Source organism: Salmo salar, chromosome ssa25 (genome assembly GCF_905237065.1).
Source record: "Salmo salar chromosome ssa25, Ssal_v3.1, whole genome shotgun sequence".
NCBI lineage: Eukaryota > Metazoa > Chordata > Actinopteri > Salmoniformes > Salmonidae > Salmo > Salmo salar.
The window spans coordinates 12,557,779-12,580,385 of NC_059466.1; the positions used below are offsets into that span (position 1 = coordinate 12,557,779).

The window sequence follows — 22,607 nt, forward strand, 5'->3', positions numbered from 1 at the left end:
AATTTTGACCAGATCACTATTGACCCTGGTCAGGCGCTGGTCAAAAGTAGTGCACTATATAGGGAATAAGGTGCCATTTGGGACAAAAAGCCCATGTCTGTCTGTGGCATGGACCAGGGCCAGCCCCTGCCTCATGTAGACTCGAGTCCTTAACCACAGGTCACTGTTTGAAGGGAAACGCCGGAGGGTTTGGCAGGAGATCGATCCTTATGATCGTAGATGGTATGTATATTTTCCAGCCACTCACACAGTTGGATGTATTGCCAGTGCTCTTGAATAGATGCAAATAGGCCTGTATCCACTGAGAGAATCTCTGTGCTAGAGGTGCTAGATTAAGACTGGAGTTTCTTAAGCAAATCTTGGAGCAGAAGAATCATTTACAAAGACTTTGCTGTTTGTGTAGGTTATCAGATTTTTATCCCAAGTACATAGATGATTTCTAGTTTTTTTTTATAAGTATTTCCACGCTGAGGTTGGAATAATACTCTGAAATTGTGTAAATGATGATAATGCCTTTTAGTGTTAGAGCTGTTTGAAAAGACTGCCTGACATTTCAGCGTGTTTTGGTGGGAAAGTTCTTGCCTGCTTGGTGACATCACCCGGCGGTAAATTGGTTAATAGTTGCAAACCTTTATGCCAATAACAGCTAGTTTTCAGTTTTCCCCTCCCCCACTCAGACCTATTCCATTCAGTCCCAGAAAAACTCTTGCTTGAGCAGTTGCTCTTTGCTAAGAAGCTATTTTTGTTTCTTTAGGACCATTTTAATTGAAGACAATTACAGTAATGCACTTAATTGTTACCAGAAATGATTTGATATTGAGATTTGGATTTTGTTTCCCCTGTCAACTTCATTAAATTTGCAATGAGTCATTAAGCAGCGGGTGCAAGCATGCCTGCCTGCCTTCCCCCTGAGATACAGAGAACATCACTGTGTTCTGGTTGACAGTTCCTCTAAGTAATTCATATGTTGTGTGTTGATTGATAGATCTGTTGTCGTTTCTCTTTGCGGGTGTCAGCCATAGGAGTCTGTCTGACTTGACATTTCAATGCCGGTGAATATGAGCTGCTTGACAGGGAGTCTGAAGAAAGAATGGTAGAATAATGGTAGGCTTTTCTTCTTCCACTGCGTCAGAAGTGAGCATTTGTCACTCGTTTGTCGTTCCCGTCTGAGACGCGAGTGTTGGGTGGGGCGGGTTATCTCACAGTTTCGGTCGTGTTTTTGTTCCTCTTTCGGAGGAAAGAACACTGTGGTGCGAACAGTTTGAATGAAATGACGTTCTATAATTCCTCACGACAGGGATTCTGTTCTTGGTACAAAGCAGTGTGGGAAAACAAGGCCCGGCTGATTCGGAAAGTGTAAGAGGCGTGCTGTGTCCCAAACGGCACCCTACCCCCCCTACATAGTGCACTACCTTTGACCAGAGCCCTGGTCCTAGGGAGTAGACTATATATGGAGTAGGGCGCCATTTGTTCTCCACGCCAGAATAATTTTCTGATATTTTGAGGATTTCTTTTATGGATCATTGAGGTTTAATTGATTTTAGTCTTCCACTGAAGCTAGAAACCAAACATTCATTCCCAATGTTTTCTGAAGAGAGTGGGAAATGATTCTCTGCTATTGTGGGCCAGCCACTTATCACTACAGCAAGAGTAATGGCTCAGCCTCTGTTCATTTGTCCTCTTCCTTTCAGTCCAAGAACTCCTCCATTAGCTGTTTTTAGATATCTGCTCTAGATAAGAATGTAGATAGATTATGAAAAATGGCTGCTATTCCACGGCACACAGATTATAAAAGGAGGGGCTAATTACAGATGGTTGCTGTTTTCGTAATGGGCTGCTTTGCGGATTGGTGTTGAAATGTAGACAGGCAATTTACGGTACTAGGCCTTCTGTTATTTACTGTGTATACGGTCTATGGTTCCCGCCTTCAAACTAATATTCATATGACTTTGTGTTGTTTCTCTTTGTATTATTTCAGCTGTCCCAGTTAGTCCAATGTTTATCCAGGTTTTTATTGTGAAAAGGTTGATTTAATGTGTGTGTGTTTTTGACCAACTTTTCCTGCTGCCATTGGATATCTACAGACCCCCTGGTCGGTGATGACCTTCAAGGTGAATTCTAACTTCATCATGATTCACCTCCCCTCATAATGTGTTTGACTCTGAGGTGATGTTTCTCCTAGGCACAGATCTTGGATCAGCTTACCTCCCCCCAATCCTAACCTTAACCGTTAGTGGGGAAAATGCTAAACTGACCCAAGATCAGAGTATAGGGGCAACTTCACTCTACTCCGTGGCTGTATTCTCATCAGTGTCTTAGCATGGCATGTGTGGGTGCTACGTGTTACCTTTTTGTTCGTAGTATGATCATAATTTCCAACCTATTACCTTTTTACAAGCATTAAAACTCCATTTACATATGGGAGACGTTTAAAAGGCTATGGAGACACGCCTTCAAGTGTAGAGTTATCATTCCCAGACCAAGTAAGGCTGTGGTTTCCCCATTTCTTTCCCATTACATTCTTGAACGGTTATAAATCAGGGCCAAATAATGATAATCTCTGCGAGGCCATTATATCACTGCAGTGCCCAGAGTCTCTCTCTCTTTGTGCTGATGGCCATAATCCACATCCTCTATGATGACTGATCTCATGGCTTTTTAAACCTCTTCTCTGAGGTGCAAAGTCTGTAGACGCATTGGCCACTGTGGGCCGTCAAGCCCAATAGCTCTCTTCTGAATTCTGCTGTCTGCCTCTGTCCCAAACCCTCATGCCTCCTCTCACCTAGCTGTCCCCATAGAAACTAGCTGGCACAAAGTCACATACTGTATGTCCTTTGATGGCATCATTGCACAGCTCCTCTCCTCATCTGGGTCAGGATGACTGCCTGAATGACCCGTGGATTATGTCAGATGCTTGAGCAGCTGTAGCAGCAGTAGCAGTGACTGGGATGTTGACGTTCACATGCCCGCACTCATCGGCGTTCAGTTGGCAAATGCCAGCTGAAACCTGAGCCTGCAGATTGGCTGCAGCTCCCTCTCTCACTCTGGCCGGATCCAGGCCACCATCCTCCCTCTCCCCCCCCCAGCTTCAGGCCACCATCCTCCCTCTCCCCTCCCTGCTCTCCCCCCCCCCCAGCTCCAGCATTGGCAGGAAGTCATCTCTCCTATCTGCCGCAAAAAAATGTTGAAGATGAAATCAAAACGTCCCTGTAATTATGTCCGATGTCCATTTCAGAGCACTGGAGGAGAGCAAAGGGAAATGTGGATCAACAGCATTTTAGGCACGTGTGGTGCTCAGCCCACGCCTAGTAAGCCTTATGCTTTGGTTTACGGAAAGAGTGGTATATATTTATAGCCTGCTGATTTCCATGCTTACGTTAGTAATCTTCTGCATGATCGAGAGCAGATCAGATTGTCTTCATTTCTTACTCCTATGTCGTGAAAAGTTTTTGCCAATTATTTTGGTTCAGGAATGTAAGTCCGCTGCATCCATTTTTTTTTTTTTTAAATGTTTGTTTCTGCAGAGTCAGTGTGCCAAATTGCCACCTCCCTACAGCACGTCTAGCCAAGTGCAATCTGTTCGGGCCATGGGAGGAAGTGAAGGCAGCGTTAAATGAGTATAACACACCATGAATGTTCACCATTCATATATTATTTTCAGAGACAATTCGCTGCTGCTTTAGAACCTGGCTGCTGTGTTTTACCAGGGAGAAGACTAAAGGCACCGGGATTAGTGTGTGCTAAGGTTTATAATGGTACTGTTAGCGAGAGAATGGGGGGAGAGTGGGGGGAGAGAGCCTGCGGAGCGGGATGGATATGCATGGAAGCTCCTGTCTCTGGGAGATTCCTTCCTCTCCTCCCTCTTTTTTTTTTCTTTTTTCCTCCCTCTCTTTTCCTCTCCTCCTCTTCTCCCCTCAAGCTACGGTTCTACTGAAAGCCCTCATCATGTCCAACGGATTAAGCCGATTACTTGGCTGTGGCGGGCTGTGATGTGGTGTCCAACACCGGCTCGTTGATATTCCCCTTCTCTAATCAGAAACCTTTCAACAAGAGAAACCCAAGCGAATTACTGCCAAACGAAACGCCATTGTCTGAAGCGTTGCAGATTGACTCTATGAGCCTGCGCCACTGCCTGGATGTGTCACCACAGCGGCCCACATCAACCTCCCCAATGTCAACCCACTGGGCACACCACATCATTTCATCGTGGAAATGTGGGTAATATTTGGTTGAGACGTTGATCAATGAGATTTCAACCTTTTTTATTCACCCACTCGAAAAGACAGCCAGAAGTTTGTTGAATACGCAAGGTGTTATCACTATGCTTTCAACCATCTAAAAGCACAACCAAATTCCAATGGAAAAACAATGTCTGATTTTTGGTTTAGTTGTCATCCAAATGTTTTATTACTGCACTTTCAACCAATTTTAAAGCACAACGAATACAATGTGGTTTTTTAAAAATGTTTTATACAACAATTTAATGTTATCACCGATTTTATTGCAATTGTGGAGATCTCCACAGACCTGCGACCCTTGCATGTTATCTTGAATATGCACGCTTTCCATGATTTAGATAAGACATTTATAGTTACAGTATTCTAACCTCAAAATGTGGCAGTGATGTCTTACTCATTTTAAGGTCGAATAAATACTGTTACATTAGTTTGTAAGATCGCCTTAACTTTGGGCTATTTACTGTTTTACAAAAGTATTATTGAATTGACAATGCAACCAAATATCAACATTTTAAAGGATATCATATGCTTGGATATTTTAATCTGAGCTACTGGCTTAATCCTATTATTTTTGTTTTAGTTGTAGACGAATTGCAAAAGTGATATTGTACTTGGTTGTCAACGCAACCAAAAATCACCATTTTGAAGGAGATGTATCTTTTGTGCCACTGAATTAGTCTGAATTTAATTCCAGTTTGTCTACAAATGAATAATTGATTTGTTGGATTCACGTCTTTGTCTCAACCAAGAATCAAACGTTGTGTAAAGTTTATTAACATTTTTATTTGTTTTAGTCTTATTCTTTAACTTAGATTTTTGGTTGGGACGGGAATCCAACATATACATTATGAATTTGTAGATAAACTGGAATTAAGTCAGTGGCACAGTGTTGGATTCACGTCTCACAAAGAAAGACCTAGCAAAGCTGCAACTGGCTCAAAACACACCTTTCCCTTAACTGCACATACAGCACTAACATCAACAACATGCATGCCAGCCTTTTCTGGTTGTGTGTTGATGAGCGATTATCTTCTGGTTTTTATGAGAAGTATTACTGTAATGAAACTTCCAGATTGTCTGCATAATCAAATAACATCCGGCTCAGACACCCAGACATACCACACAAGACATGCCACCAGGGGTCTCTTCACAGTCCTCCGGTCCGAAACGAATTCACTGCAACGCACAATATTCTACAGAGCCATCTCCAATTACTCAAGCAAACAGCAAAATTACCTTTAAAAAAACAATTAAAAACATCTCATTGAACAACGGGAACTGTGAAGGGACACGCACCCACAAACACACTATAACTATTTGTATTTTTTTGTTGTATTTTAAATTCGTTTGACTGACCTTGTCTTATCAGTGTTTTGTTACTTGTCATGTTTTGTATTTTGCCACCACCAGGAAGAGTAGCAGATTCTTCTGGGAATCCAAATAAACAAATAAATCTCAACCAAAAATCAAAGTTAAAGAATGGGACTAAATCAAATCAAACTTTAAATGCACTTTAAAAAAAGTTTGCGTTTGATTTTGATTTAGTTCTATTTTTTTTACTTCGATTTTTGGTTGAAATGGAGATGTGAATCAGACATTAATGATTAACTTGATTCAATTTGAAATCAACCAAAGCTGTCCTTTTTTTTGTTGAACCCTCCCACTTGGCAAAAAACAGGTTGCGTCAACGTTGTTTCCACATCATTTCCACACACAAAACATGTGATGTTATATCAATGTAGAAAACTGATTTGGATTTGAAAAAAGTCATCAACTTAAGGGAATTTTGTATTTTTTTCACCCAACTTTTAAAAATGTTGGGGGGGGATTTCACATTGACTTCACGTCAGTTGAGAACTCAACAAAATGTAAATCAAAACTAGACGTCCAATGGCTGAGTTTCATCAAAAAACGTACGAGTTTCATGCTGGTGATGGATTGCAGACAAATCCTCCACCAAAGACAAAAGAAATTACAGCGTACAAGTGGGATCACAGGCCGGTCTGTTCCCACAGGTCTGTTCCCAGTGGGCTTGTTTAAATTTATGACTTTGCAAATGCTATATAAAGGCCTAAATAGTATCATTGACGATATTTGACTTACAAAGTATGGTTACAGCTCTCTAGGCCCTCTACTCTTTTCTATTTTTACCAATGACCGGCCACTGACATTAGACAAAGCATGTGTGTCCATGTATGCTGCTGATTCAACCATATACGCATCAGCAACCACAGCTAATGCAGTCACTGAAATCCTTAACAAAGAGTTGCAGTCTGTTTTGGAATGGGTGGCCAGTAATAAACTGGCCCTGAACATCTCTAAAACTAAGAGCATTGTATTTGGTACAAATCATTCCTTAAGTGCTAGACTTCAGCTGAATCTGGTAACAAATGGTGTGGCTGTTGAACAAGTTGAGGAGACTAAATTACTTGGCGTTACCGTAGATTGTAAACTGTCATGGTCAAAACATATAGATTCAATGGTTGCAAACCTGGGGAGAGGTCTAGCTGTAATAAAGAGATGCTCTGCTTTTTTGACACCACACTCCAAAAAGCAAGTTCTGCAGGCTGTAGTTTTGTCTAATCTTGATTATTGTCCAGTCGTGTGGTCCAGTGCGGCAAGGAAAGATCTAGTTAAGCTGCAGCTGGCCCAGAACAGAGCGGCATGTTTTGCTCTTAATTGTAATCAGAGGGCTGATATAAATACTACGCATGCCAGTCTCTCTTGGCTAAGAGTTGAGGAGAGACTGACTGCATCACTTCTTCTTTCTGTAAGAAACAATGTGTTGTAAATCACAAATTGTTTGCATAGTCAACTTACACGCATCTCTGACACACACACTTAACCCACCAGACATGCCACCAGGGGTCTTTTCATAGTCCCCAAATCCAGAACAAATTCAATAAAACGTACAGTATTTTATCGAGCCGTTATTGCATGTAACTTCCTTCCATCTCATATTGCTCAAATGAACAGCAAACCTGGTTTCAAAAAACAGATAAAGCAACACCTCGCAGCACAACGCCTCTCCCCTATTAGACCTAGATAGTGTGTGTGTATGCATTGACATGTAGGCTACGTGTGCCTTTTAAACATGCATGTCGTTCTGTCCTTGAGCTGTTCTTGTCTAATGATGTTCTGTAATATGTCATTCTGTATTAGGTTTCATGTTTTGTGTGGACCCCAGGAAGAGTAGCTGCTGCTTTTGCAACAGCTAATGGGGATCCTAATAAAATACCAATTACATTTAATTTGCTCTGCTAAACCTACCCTTTTGGAATGACTTCGATAGCAACAGTGAATATATTTAGTTATTAAGAGATCTCTCTAATCGTTCTCACGATAGCATATTGGTAATAGTCAGTGACAAATGTCAAAGCTAAGCAGGGCTGAGTTTGGTTCAAACCCTGGACCTGAGACCAAATGAAAAGCTGTAGATAGATCAACTCTCCAGTAGGAGGTACTGCCCAGCCTATTGTGTTTTTCTCATAGTGGATATAACGTTGGGGATCTGACATTGTTTCAAAGGTACAAATTCAACATATTTTATATCTGTTGAAAATTGGTTACAATGATGCCATACTCCTCTGGCTGATATTTCGCCCTCAAATCCAATGTATTTTCCATGTAGATTCCAAGTCATAATACGCTGACAAATTTACGTTGAAACAACGCTGATTCATCCAGTCTCTGCACAGTGGGCAGTCCCTCCATAGGGTTGCAAAATTCCCTGGATTTTTCTGAAATCCTGGTTGGAAGATTCCCAGAATCAGGAGGAAATAAGCAGGAAATCTGGAAGCTTTCTACCAGGAATTCTGGGAATTGGGGGGAAAGTTACCATTTTGCCACTAGTTGCTTATTTTCCCATCCTCTCTGAACTAATGTAGTGATGTCCTTTCTACTAACCCATAGAGAACTACAGTTTTAGCGGATTACATTATCTATGCTTATCATGTCCCCCCCAGTAAGTTGTTTGAATAGGGTTTATTCTCCACTGGCTCGCCATTTAGCTGTTCATTAGTGTGTGAAGCTGGTGGGTATTCGGGGTCTCGCGGAAGCATCCCCCCCAGAGACGAAGCACCCCCCCTGGGTCTCTCCACAGCTGACGGCACGCTGCGGATGCTCCAGAGGTCATGTTTATTTGGCACTGTTTCTGAGGGAGAGTAGGAAACTGTGCTGCTGCTGAGTGGTTATATATGTGTCCCAAATGGCACCCTATTCCCTTTTTAGTGCGCTAGTTTTGACCAGGACCCATATGGGGTGTCATTTGGGACACAGCCTACAGCTGCCTTACTGGGCTTCAGCTCTCCCCGGAAAGACAAACACTTCTATTTATTCATTTTCTCTGTTCTGAACTCTGATAAGAATCCTCTCATTTATCTCATTAACGCATGACAGTGTTGAGCAGCTTGAGAGCCTCAGCTCGCCTAGCGGTGTTGGACCTGAGCCCAAAATAATCGTGTTTGGGCTCTATTGAAGTGAGCGAAGTATGCAGTGAGTGCTCAGTGACTCGGCCACTGCAGTCTCTCTCTTGCACTGGGGAGTTGAGTCCCCTTGATGCGAGGTTAGGTCACACATATCCACATGAACCATGTGTATGGGATCTGTTACCCTGAAGCAGAGGGGACCAGAGGGTATCGCACTGTTAGCAGCTAAGGCTTGTGCGCTTTGGGCCGGCCGCGGTGGTAATAACTGCCGGCTGGATTTATACGCCTGGATGCGTAGTGGCAGATGCTGCTTTCCTGCCGTAGGCTCAGGTTGCGTCCCAAATGGCACCCAATTGCCCTTGTAGTGCACTACTTTTGACCAGAACCTGGTCAAATGTAGTGCACTATAAAGGGAATAAGATGCCATTTGGGACGCAGACAGACATTGTTCCACATCCGGACCGACCAGACCGCCGTCAGTCAGCCGTGCTGGGCTGCGACTCCCCCAAATACTGTTGTCATGGTGGTTCATCTGGTGTGAATTTCTAATTTGATTGACCTCATCGGGGCTTCCCCCTGGTAAATGAGCTTATGGTTAGGAGAACCCCCCCCCTTCCTCCATTTACAGAAACACACACCTCCTGACATATGTTGGCTCAGCCGTGTGTTCTACCAGCCCATATATCCATTCACTCTCACTACAAAGTCTGATGGGGAAGGCAACGTCTAGCCTATCAAGACGAGTTCCAAATGGCACCCTATTCCCTTTTATAGTGCGCTACATCGGGAATAGGGTGCCATTTGGGATTCACCCCCAGGTGTGGCCTCTCAGGTGTAGCCCTCAATTTATTATTATTATTTTGTTTGTTTCCCCCAATTTCGTGGTCCCATCGCTGCAACTCCCGTACGGACTCGGGAGAGGCGAAGGTCGAGAGCCGTGCGTCCTCCCAAACCCAACCAAGCCGCAGTGCTTCTTGACACAATGCCCACTTAGCCCGGAAGCCAGCCGCACCAATGTGTCGGAGGAAGCACTGTACACCTGGCGACCGTGTTAGTGTGCACTGCGCACTGGTCCGCCACAGGAGTCGTTGGTGCGCGATGGGACAAGGACATCCCTGCCGGCCAAACCCTCCCCTAACCCAGACGATGCTAGGTCGCCCGGTCGCGGCCGGCTGCGACAGAGCCTGGACTCGAACCAGGATCTCTAGTGGCACAGCTAGCACTACGATGCAGTGCCTTAGACCACTGCGCCACTCGGGAGGCCCGGCACTCAATGATACTGAATTTATTTTTTTCAGCTGAGAGCTGCAAAGAGAGCTTATTAACCTGTAAGAGTGTAAGCCCTTTCTAAGCCAGAGGGGGGTTCTATTAAGCTATATGAAACAGTTTTTTTTTTGCGTTACTGCTATTAGCCCATACAAACGCATTGAATAACAGATTCACTACATGGAACAACAGATGTACTACATGACCAAAAGTATGTGGACACCTGCTTGTTTGAACATCTCATTCCAAAATCATGGGCATTTAATATGGAGTTGTTCCCCCTTTGCTGTGATAACAGCCTCCACTCTTCTGGGAAGGATTTCCACTAGGTTTTGGAACATTGCTGCGGGGACTTGCTTCCATTCACCCATTAGCATTATTGAGGTCTGGCGCTGAAGTTGGGTGATTAGGCTCGGAGTCGGCGTTCCAATTCATCCCAAAGGTGTTCAATGGGGTTGAGGTCAGTGCTCTGTGCAGGCCAGTCAAGTTCTTCCACACCGATCTTGACAAACCATTTCTGAAATGGACCTTGCTTTGTGCACAGGGTCATTGTCATTCTGAAAGAGGAAAGGGCGTTTCCCAAACTGTTGCCACAAATTTGGAAGTACAGAATTGTCTAGAATGTCATTGTATGCTGTAGCGTTAAGATTTCCCTTCACTGGAACTAAGCGGCCTTGCCCGACCGTGAAAAACAGCCCCAGACCATTATTCCTCCTCCACCAAACGTTACAGTTGGCACTATGCATTGGGGCAGGTAGCGTTCTCTGATGATGATGAAGCATGATTCATCACTCCAGAGAACATGTTGCCACTGCTCCAGAGTCCAATGGCGGCGAGCTTTACACCACTCCAGTCCACGTTTGACATTGTGCATGGTGACCTTAGGCTTGTGTGCGGCTGCTCGGCCATGGAAACCCATTTCATGAATCTCCCAATGAACATCTTGCCAACGTTGTTTCCAGAGGCAGTTTGGAACTCGGTAGTGAGTGTTGCAACCGAGGACAGATGATTTTTACGCGCTATGCGCTTCAGCACTCAGCGGTCCCCTTCTGTGCGCTTGTGTGGCCTACCACTTCGCAGCTGAGCCGTTGTTGCTCCTAGACATTTCCACTTCACAATAACAGCACTTACGGTTGACCGGGGCAGTTCTAGCAGGGCAGAAATTTTATGAACTCACTTGTTGGAAAGGTGGCATCCTATGACGGTGCCACGTTAAAAGTCACTGAGCTCTTCAGTAAGGCCATTCTACTGCCAATGTTTGTCTATGGAGATTGCATGGCTGTGTGCTCTATTTTATACACCTGTCAGCAACAGGTGTGGCTGAAATAACCAAATCCACTAATTTGAAGGTGTGTCCACATACTTTTGTGTATATATAGCGTAGTTTGTTGGCCAAACCGTTCGGATGCTGGGCGGTTTTGTGAGAAGACTGATTTTTGGGACGTCTCGTGCTCTTACAAACACCACTCTAGCTCTGTCACCTTTCACCGCAGATGCGAAAGTGCGACACCGGAGGATGCGGGTGAATTGAGAGACATCCGATGCAATATCTCTAGCTAAAACTGACAGATTTTGTATGGAGACTTTTTGTTGTTGTTGTGCCAATTCGATTTCCGCTGGGCATGGACATCGACTCTAGGGGGGTTAAAAAGCTGGATCATTAAAAGAGGGAGAGCGGAGCTGGGGGCGGTGTGGCTTGACAAACTGCATAAAGATACTGCCTTAGCGTTGCACAGAATTGGAAATGAGCCCTGAATTCATTTCAATTAAGTCAGTCTTTAGCAGCTTACCCGTCAAACTTCAGCACCGACAACATGGCGTTTTTTTTCTCCGAGCTCTCGCTAGCAATTTCAGCGTGTCTGAATTATTGCAGTTGATCCCTAACTAGCTAGCTGTGGTGTGTGCTGCTGTCACTGTGTGATGCTAATGGGGATTAGGGGTGACACACAGGAAGACACACGAGGCTGGTGGCAGTCTCTAGCCCTGAGTCTGTACTACTGTCTGATCCTGCGTCCCAAATGACACCCTGTTCCTTATTAAATGCATTCATTCTGAACAAGGCCCAATGGGCCCTGGTCAAAAACGAATGCACTTAAATTTGGGAATACCTTTCCATTCGGGACGCAGACTTACGCTCTCCGTCCCTTTAGGCATGCGGAGCTCGTACGCCAGTCAGCACAGCCAGCTGGGCCAGGACCTGAGGTCGGCCATGTCCCCTGACCGCCACATCACGCCCATCTACGAGGACAGGACCTTCCAGGGGCCCCTGTACCGTAGCCCCAACCACCACGACCCAGTGGACCTCAACAACTCCTCGCAGAGCGCCATCTACAGGAGTCCGTCAGGTAGAACCCTAGACTGCTATGCTGTACACCACGTGTTAATCTCGTTCCACGGTGGGCCGAGTGTCTGCAGGTTTTCGCTCCTCCTCACTGATTAGTAAGGAGCTCACCTCACCTGGTTGTCTAGGTCTTCATTGAAAGGGAAAAACCTGAAATCCAGCAGAAACTAGGCTCTCCATGGAATGACTTTGACAGCCCTGCTGTACACAATTGGTTTTCAAACCTCTCCTTGGGGACTCCCAGACGTTTCACAATTCTGTTGTAGCTCGGGACTAGCTCACCTGATTCACCTATTCAACGGCTTAGTGATTAGTTGACAAGTTGAATAGTGAACCTAAAATACATGGAACGACTTGTGGGCCCAAGGAGAGGTTTGAAAAACACTGCTCTACACTTCATCTTAAGGATGCAAAATTCAGGTCATTTTCTGAAAATGTCCAGGTTTTCCACAAATCCTGTTTGGAGGATTTCCTGCTTATTCCTTTCTTACTTATTCCAACCGGGATTTCTATAAAACTTTCCCAAAATGCCTAGGTTAACTTCATCTCAATGTCTAATGATGAGAACATTAATGCAAGCAGGATGGAACCAAAGCATCAATAAGCTGATTTGATCAGCAGCGTTAGTGAGAAACAGATGGGGATGTTGAAGAGAGGGAGAGAGAGCAGTCTTTTTAAATCATTTAAAATGACTCCGTCATAGTTTAAACATAGCTGTTACATGGCTACTCCCCCTGCCTTTCCCACTGTAGCCCAGGTTCTCTCTTGCTCTCGTTCACTCTCGCTCTCTCTGTCTCGCTTCGCTCTCTCTCCCCTCCCCCTTCTTTTTTTCTCTCTTATGTGATCTCTCCTGGGAACACTTTGTCCAAGCCAGACAGCCATCCAGCCCAGCCAGCCAGACTGCCTGCCAGTCTGCCTATCTTGCCCTCCTTTCCTCCCTCCTTCATCAGAGATGGGTCTGAGACAGGAGAGAAGGGGAGAGGAAGGAGACAGGCATGGGCTGATACGCCAGCCACAAAGGAGTCAATTACCTGTGTGTCACACTCATAATGAGAAGAGGGATGAGGGGCCAGGGAACAGCAGCGTGTCCACACAGAGTCAGCCTCCCAAATGGCACCCTACTCCCTATTTTAGTGCTCGACTTTTGATTGACCGGGGCCCAAAAGTAGGGCATGCTATCCCTTGTCAAAAGTAGTGTACTTTATAGGTAATAGGGTTCTATTTGGGAGGTAGCCACAGCCACGGCCAGCTGTGTTTGGATGTTAGAGTTCTCTCCTCATCCGCTCCTCCATCGCTCCTCCAGCACACAGCCATTTAGCATCCTCTTTACAGCAGACCTGAGATCCTCCTGGACTGAAGTTCAGTAATAAATGGTATTGATGCTCAGAAGACTCCTCTTAGATAGCGATTAGCACCCATGTTATGCTCGCGGCCCGGCTATATTGAGAGGCAGGCAAAAAAGGTCGTTTGGAGTCTTTACCAAAAATCATTCGAAATAAAAAATTTAATTTGATCCCCAAGCACTCTTTGTTATAGTGTGAAATTAAATTTTAATGGACTTTTCCCCCAGCTCTTTCCATAAATTCTTTATCTACAGTATTTCTGGTGGTCTGTATTTTTTTGGGGGGTGAGAACCAAGGTTTTTATGCTAAATGGAAATATCGATCCCTGTTGCGAAAAAGCAAGTCTCAGAGCTCGGGTATGACATTTTAAAGATGGATTTAGCTTTTTTTTAAAGAGGATTTTATTAGCGAGTCATCATGATATCACAGAACTGGCCTATGAACTGCCAAATAGAGAGCGTTTTTTTTATTTTTTGGAGGGCAGTTGACGTCTTGTTTCTTGTAGGAGGGACTATGTGTGTGTCCGCCGTGTGCAGGCCCAGTCCCTGCAGGATGGAGATCTAACCGGAGGGAAGGAGAGCAGCAGTCACATGGTCTCTGCTCTGTTTGTTCGGAGCAGTAAGGCAGGCCAGGGCCAGTGTGTGTGTGTGAGTGAGTGAGTATGTAGGGCATATTGTGCTAGAAACTAGGTCACAATATCACAACGCAAGTAGGGGAGAGGGGCAGAAAAATAGACATTGTTTTAGGACGATGACACAGTTAAAATTCTGGTAGACTAAATATTTACCCTGGCCTGGATGGAAGGATATCCTGTTGGTGTGTTAGCTTAGCACTGACGCTGTTTCACCTAAAGAGGAAGGACTGTGTGTCTATTCCTGTGTCGGACACAGCCAGGGCTCACTGGCCTCAGGCCACACTGAAGCAGACAGGAGGGAGGAGAGGAGAGGGATGAGAGGAGGAGTGTTGCTGGATCACCTACTACAAGGCAGGCTAGCCCTGTGAAAAAACAGGATCTGGCTTGCTCAACCCTACCTCGTTAATGAGCGAAACGACAACAACAAAACGGTCCCTTTTTGAAGGAGGAGTAGTGTGGAATCATGGGAGCACCATTTTACCCTCTTTCATTAAGTGGATCCAGATTGGAAGAAATGGTGTGTGTGCGAGTCAAAAAAGCCTAGTGTTTTCAGCTCCGGTCAGCACGCCTCTGGTGTGTGTCCCAAATGGCACCCTATTCCTTATAGAGTGCACTACTTTTGACCAGATCCCTATGTGCCATGGTCAAAAGTGGTGCGCCATAAAGAGAAAAGGGGTGCTGTTTCGGTCACATTTTCTGAGGTGAAAAAGGTTTGAAAAAACACTGCTAATCTTCACGAGCCCAGGGAGTTGTAGATGAGTCTAGGTATGGTAGCTGCTGTATACTTGTCTCGTTCAATATCAATCTGAATTGTTTTTCGTTGGTCTCTCAGGCGTGGGGACCCTCCAGAGGACCTCCAGCCAGCGTAGTGCCATGACGTACCAAAGAAGCAACTACGCTCTGAACACGGCGGCCACGTACTCAGAGCCCTACCGCTTGGCTCAGTACCGGCCCTCCGAGGGCAACTACGTCAGGCAGCCGGTCGTCATGGATGACGGGGCCACCCGCTCGCCCTCCGTAGACAGTATCCAGAAGGACCCGAGGTAAAGCTCTAAGCCACTAAGCTACAAGCGCTGGGTCGTTGTCATTAGTCCGCACCTTAGCAACACTTTGCAACGTAAAACGGAAACATCCGTTTCTTATTGGACGAATTCAGACAGATCCCTCTCTGTTTTGAACTGTTTGGTTCCGACTAATTCATCCCTCCCTTGTCATCCACTGGGTCTTAACAGTGCTTCTAACCTTGCTTACGGGGCTACTACTGTATATACTGCTGGGTCAACAGTAGTGTTACTATTCACACACACAGCCCCCTGGGCAGCCATCCAGAGCCTTAGCCATTAAGATACAGATGTAGGATCTTAATTTGAGCCAAGTTTGCTACAGCAGGAAAATAATCCTGCAGCAACAGGAAATGTGAATTATTATGTGGATTATAATCAATGGATGTTTTTTTTGTAGGAGTTGATACATTTTTTGTTTTGGCAAATCAAGTAACATTTTGAAGTGGAAAACCTTGAATACACTACAAGTTTTCATTTCCTGCACAAATCTCAGCAACGAGTGGTCAAATGAAGATCTTACATCTGTACATGGCTACACGGACCACTCTACAAAGGATCCCCTGATTCAGTGAACTGCTGTGTCTGCACTATGTAAGCATGGCCGGGTTTTTGGACCCGGAGCGCTAAATCCCTGACCTTGGGAGTGCAGTTCACACCCGGAGTCCTGATCTAGCTGAGAGCAGTTAGAGGGTGACAGCAGGCCTCCCTCCCTGCCTGCTCTACACAGCAGACCATGCTCAGACCCAGGGTGCCTCCTGACTCTCCCCTAAATAGTAGCTATGGGCCCTGGCCAAAGTAGTGCACTATAAAGGGAGTAGGGTGCCATTTGGGTCGCAATCCAGAGGCAGGCCTAAAAGCACCTGCACCAAGAAAAGGCATGTTTCATCAACTGGGTCTCTACTGCCAAACAGATGACATGTAGCAGTGGTGATGGTATCAACTGTTTGTGTCCCCGGGGTAATTTAGAATAAAATTGTATTTTGATTTGATTGGACTGGCGTCTTGCTTCATGTAACACGCTGAGACAAGGGCAGGCGCGTTCCAGCCGACACCTCACACACCAACACAGCCAATTCTGTCACAATGTGGACGTGCACCCCACCTTGCTACTTTCTCATTTCCTCCTCTTTTCTTTACTCCGCTAGTCAGAAGAGTTTTTGGCGGCCAGAGATAAATTCAAGTTCTGAAACAGACGCAGACTTGGTAATATCTACGCTTTTCTCTTGTCACAAAGGTTATTCATTCCGGTCGACGTCTTTTTAGACAGATTCTTTGAAGCTTCATGAATCAGGAGAAGCTCATCGCAGTGACTCTCCAAAAGGCAAGACATGCCTTCTAGTCTTACAAATGAAACCGAAGTGAAATCTCATCCTTTTGTATTGGGAGAAAAGCAATAATCCTGCAATATAATAGTTGTCAATTGTCATTTCCTGGGCTTGAAACGTATAGCCGTGTGCCCCAGCCCTGTGGACAGTGGGTGGATAGTTGTTGTGTGCTGATGTTGTACTGCTTTGTTTGTGTCTCTGCGCGCGCGCGTGTGTGTGTGTCTGATATCTCTCTGTCTGTGTTCCAGGGAGTTTGCCTGGCGTGACCCCGAGCTGCCTGAGGTCATTCATATGCTGCAGCACCAGTTCCCCTCGGTGCAGGCCAACGCCGCCGCATACCTGCAGCACCTGTGCTTCGGAGATAATCGAGTCAAGGCGGAGGTACATTACGTACGCGCTGCTCCCCTTCGCCCCCGCTCCCCAGATCCTCTGTCAGTCCCCAGCATGCAAATCACTGTGATGTGCCTCCCATCCCAAGATATTCTGTCAGCCAGTGATTGTCATGTTAATAACTGCCGGTCTCATGGTAAATGACCGTTTAATGAACATCAACATGTTTAGCATCTCCTGGCTTCCACACACATAGACCTTTGGAACATCTACATTTTAAAAAGTCTAATAAATCCATGTAATATAGCCTACACCATCACATTAAATCCATTTTTTTTGACAAGTCTAAAAGATACCTGATGTGAAGAAAATGTAGTCTATTTCAGAAGAACAGAATAGCATACTCTGAGTTGTCTTTGTGTTAGGTCCTGATCTGGCTATGCCATATGGCTGTGGGCTACACTAGTTCATTTAGCAGACAAGATTTGCTTAGGATTCCGTGACTATTATTTTATAGCATGAAGAATACGATTGAACATAGCTGAATAAAATAGAAAGGCTATTTTCTCCAAACGATTTCCGACGTGGTACGCACATGCGGCTGTTCTGTGTTGAGCAGTTAAAAACGAAACAGGTCCTCCTATATGCTTAGTTTAGGGTTATTTATGCAACTTTCGTTGTGATACAAATGTTGGGCTAGATGTTTTCATTTTGAATGCATTCTAAGGCTGCATGATGCGAAGTTCCATGAAAGGCATGAGATCTGCTTTGTTTCTTGCGCAAGCTGCACACACTTCATCAGTCTTTCATTCACAATTCGACAAGCACTTGATAATATTCTCACCAGGCCTCGAATTTCCCGGCGGCATCCCCCTTGTGTGGACGTAATGCCCCATAAATCAATCCATGCCTTGTGACCAAAGTGGCCCAATGTGCCTTTGGGCTGAATATAATAATTATAATTCTCGTCTCCCGGCTGCCAATTGCCGTGCTCCGAAGCACCTCTCACTCACATGGCTCTTTCAGATATCTCAATTCTTATTAGCCAATGCCCCTCACGCGATGAGGTCCTTCTCACAGGAAATTTAGCTCCGAAGTAGGCTACAAGTGAAGACCGACACATCGGGGACGCAACTGTGCGCGTCCTTATCGAATTCCGAGGCGCACATTGAAGATGCTAGAAGAACTGTCCCAATTTACTCAGCCAACAAGATGAGTAGGCCTAACAAACAGCAAAAGCACTAGCTTACAGTATGTCAATCTCCTATCCCCATAGTACAAAAGTTGGTCAACTTGTCCTACTGTGCGAGAATAAATATTCCAAACAAACTCTAGGACAGTTGTGGGATGCGGTAGATCCCAATTTAATACAACCACTCGCATCAATTTTTTTTTTTTTTTTGCGCTCTAGTGACTCCTTGTGGCGGACCTGGCGTCTGCAGGCTGACTTTGGTTGTCAATTTTTTTTTTAAAGCAATGATGCTGACGCAACAGATCAGAACATTTCCTGTCACTTTCTTCACGTTATAAGCTCAGCGATGCACACACGGCAGTAGGCTATAAGCGCGAATGTTCCAACATGCAATCAATTAGCGGGAAAACACTGTTCTCAAAAGGTGACCGCAAATGCGATTTATGCATGTAATGCTTTATTATATAGCTGCATTTTAATGGTGAGAATTATCTTCCCACAAACTTGAAACTCACTCGCTGCCTATATATGCCAGTTAGGCTTAATTTTAGTTGTGATACAAACCTTATCAAAACATATAGGCCTATGGGCTAGGCTACATGAGGTGTGCGACTATGATTTGGAAAAAGTCGTTTCTTGCCTTACTGTGCACGCTGGGCATCATTCACAAGTGATAATATTGTCGCCCATCAGACTTCTTAATTTAATCTTGTTTTTACATATACTAAATAATATACTGTATGTGTGAAATTAGTTTAGATTTAGAATGGATGATTATCCTGAACCTGTCTCAGGACTCCCAAGTAGCGTAGCGTCGCAGTGGGTTTGATCCCAGCCTGTGTCACAACCGGATGTGACCGAGAGTCCCATAGGGCGGCGCACAATTGGCTCAGCGTCGTCCGGTTTATGGGAGGGTTTGACCGGGGGGCTTTATTTGGCTCATTGCACTCTAGTGACTCCTTGTGGCGGACCTGGCATCTGCAGGCTGACTTTGGTCGTCAGTTGGGCGGTGTTTCCTCCGACACATTGGTGCAGCTGGCTTCTGGGTTAAGTGGGTGGGTGTTAAGAAGCGCGGTTTGGCAGGTCATGTTTGAAGACGCATGACTCGACCTCCGCCTCTCCCAAACCCATTGGGAAGTTGCAGCGATGAGACAAAATCGCAATTGGATATCACGAAATTGGGTAGAAAAAGGGGGTAAAATAAACCACAAAAAAACTCACCAAAAAAGACATCGTCTATGCACTTAAACAGCAAATGAAGGACACGTTTTCCATGGTCCATTTTCATGTAAGTAAAGCAATGTGCTTATTATTAGGAAAGTTTAGAAATAAATACAGTGCATTTGGAAGTATTCAGACCCCTTCCCATCGACATTTTTGTTACGTTACAGCCTTATTCTAAAATGAATAACATTAATTTTTTATGCACAATACCCCATAATGACAAAGTGAAAACCGTTTTTTCATTTTTTATTTTTAAATGAAAGGACTCATGACCGCAACAACCCTAGGGGTGAATCTCAATTGTATTTATTTGATTCCTCACGTCCTCCCTTCTCATCTCCTTCTCATAACGCATTGGAGGAGAAGATCACATGAGAGGCCCCTCAGATTATTTTCCTACAATGCATTTTGAGGAGGAGGCAATGAGAGAGGACTTGAGGAATCAAGTAAATGCAATTGAGATTCACCCAGGCTTTGAGAGGACAATGCTGCTGCAGAGGCTCTCTCCTTCTCTCTCTTTCCCTCCCTGGCTGGGCTGGGGTGGCCACTCCATTCCACTCCAGCTCCCTCTGGAATTTCACAGCTCCACAGGGTGCTGCTACGGAGTCGTCGGCTGGAAAAGCTGCTCTCTTAAGATCAGTAGGTGCTTCACTGCACATACAAAACATTATCAACACCTGCTCTTTCCATAACATAGACTGACCAGGTGAAAGCTACGATTCCTTATTGATGTCACTTGTTAAATCCACTTCCAGTCAGTGTCGCTGAAGGGGAGGAGACCAGTTAAAGGACTTTTAAGCCTTGACAAGTGAGACATGGATTGTGTACGTGTGCCATTCAGAGGCTGAATGTGCAAGTCAAAGATTGAAGTGCCTTTGAACAGGGTATGGTAGTAGGTGCCAGGCCCACCGGTTTGTCAAGAACTGCAACGCTGCTGGGTTTTTCACGCGCAACAGTTTCCCGTGTGTATCAAGAATGGTCCACCACCTAAAGGACATCCAGCCGACTTGACACAACTGTGGGAAGCATTGGAGTCAACATGGGCCAGCATCCCTATGGAACGCTTTTGACACCTTGTGGGGGTGGGGGGGGCGGGAACTCAATATTAAGAAGGTGTTCCTAAAGTTAGGTATACTCAATGTATAGTTTAGGCATTTTATGCGATCGCTGAAGATATGCACACATTTTCTATGTGACTTTCATCTGTTATAAAGAAAGCCATTGGTATCTATTCTCCGCATCCCTTACATGAATAAATACAAAGCCCAGATTTATGTTGCCAGAGATTTATGTTGTCAGAGCATAACTCAGAACATAGTCACTACACGTCCCTGCTCAATCCATGTTAAGTTCCTTATAAAATATTTGTGATATTGATCCTGCATGACTGAACCTCTGTCCTCACCGTTTTTCATTCTCGTGGTATTTTACTGCACAAACCAATGAGTTCTGCCCAAGGCCTTCTTGATGACTCTCCGCACCCTCTAGGTGTGCCGTCTAGGGGGCATCAAACACCTGGTGGATCTGTTAGACCACAAAACCCTGGAGGTCCAGAGGAATGCCTGTGGAGCTCTGAGGAACCTGGTCTACGGGAAAGCTACGGACAACAACAAGGTCGCCGTGAGAAACGCAGGTGGCGTCCCCGCTCTGCTCAGACTGCTGAGGAAGACTGTAGACGCTGAAGTGAGAGAGCTGGTCACGGGTAAGAGAGCGAGAGAGGGAGTGTGTCCGTGTGGTGAATTCACTCTGTCTTGTTTTTTCTCCTGATTTTTCTGGGTAAGAAAGCAGCGTTTATTTAAAATGGCCTTTTTAACCCTGGAAGTCCACGGACCGTGCCTTTCCACACCACAGCTCTGTGTGCTATTCTCTCTTTCTCTGCCCTCTGGCGTATTCACAATGGTCACAGTTCCACATTATTTCACTCATCCATTATTCAGTGACGTTTGCCCAAATCACATCCACTGGAGTTCCACTACAGGGTTTTTGTGGGACAGGAACATTCCTATACAACCTAAAGTAGAGCTGTTCAATTATTAATCTTCTCGCCAGCCTGCCAGTCCGCTTCGTCAGTCATTTGGCATTAGTCACTGGATGTGAGGAACTCCAATCCCCTGAGTTGAATGACCCATACTAGGGGACAACTGGTCAGGACCAGACCAGAATACACATGATTTACTTCCCAAATGGCACCCTATTCCCTATATGCCGCACTACTTTTGACCAGGACCCATGGGGAATAGGGTGCCATTTGCCAAGGTGGCTGAATCATCTGTTTGTGTACAGCTCGGCTACATCCTCTACTCTGACTAGCTCTGACTCTACCTCAGGTTACAGTGTAATGGTTCCACCAGGCTGTCAATACACAGAGAGAACAAGCACAGTGCACCGTCCAATTTCTCCTTTCTCTAGTAATACGTTGTGGAAGTGAAGTGGAGACGTGGCTCGAGTCTCGTGTCAATCAAGTCGGTGTTTGTTTTTGGTTTTTCTCCAAGCATGGTGAACTCCAAAGGAGAAGGAAGAGCCAGTTGTTCTTAGGGTCTCCTCGGCACTGAAAACATGTTTCACGAATGTATAAATCTGAAGCATCCGGTTGGCATTTCCACTCACCACCAAATGGTGACGAGAGGAAGTGCAGTGGGAGAAGGAGGTAGGGAGATGGATTTTGGCCGCCGTTCTGCAAATGTTCTCATCGATGAAACGTCTGATCTCAATACAGTTTTCAGAGTGGACTAAGTTTTTTTTGTAGACTTTTCCCATGCCAAAGTTTCTAAATATTTGGTTGTTTAGGAGTTGAAGGGCAAATTGAGTTATTGCGCACAGAGTAGGCGGTCCCTAATGGAAATACGCAAATACATGCTAGAACGCGCCAATAGGATCTCGCTAGCTCGTGCTCGGCTCTGCCCACCTCCTTGCTTGTTCTGCCCGCTATGATTAATGTGCTCCCATTGGAAATGACAGGCTGTGGTCTATCTTGGGTTAGTTATGAAAAATCTTTGCTGATGGGGTGAATTAAGGAACTAACGAATCAGAGCCACATGCAGTCTATAACAGAAGGGAGTATGGGGGATGGAATCACTGGCATTGCGGTCACTTCTAGCCAGTCTAAACCATTGTCATTCAAACGGGAAGCCAGTTCAATGCAGATGTGTGTCGTACAAATCTTGTACTAAATTGCTTTGATGTGTTGTGAGTACGTCTTACGACTGTGTGTATATAAAAAATA

General features: G+C 45.1%; 1 protein-coding gene across 10 annotated transcripts in view; it reads left to right on the top strand.

Moving 5' to 3' along the window:
* The window catches only part of LOC106586174 (plakophilin-4), a 132,651-nt gene that overhangs the window by 89,847 nt on the left and 20,197 nt on the right, over window positions 1-22,607 (top strand). For 7 of the 10 annotated variants that reach the window (XM_014173115.2, XM_014173116.2, XM_014173120.2 and 4 more), the window contains 5 exons: window positions 2,085-2,111; window positions 12,082-12,276; window positions 15,082-15,292; window positions 16,887-17,019; window positions 20,873-21,086. In XM_014173115.2, coding sequence (XP_014028590.1) covers window positions 2,085-2,111; window positions 12,082-12,276; window positions 15,082-15,292; window positions 16,887-17,019; window positions 20,873-21,086 — 780 coding nt within the window. The remainder of the gene's footprint in view (window positions 1-2,084; window positions 2,112-12,081; window positions 12,277-15,081; window positions 15,293-16,886; window positions 17,020-20,872; window positions 21,087-22,607) is intronic. The other 3 variants (XM_014173118.2, XM_014173122.2, XM_014173123.2) reach the window with 1 other exon arrangement.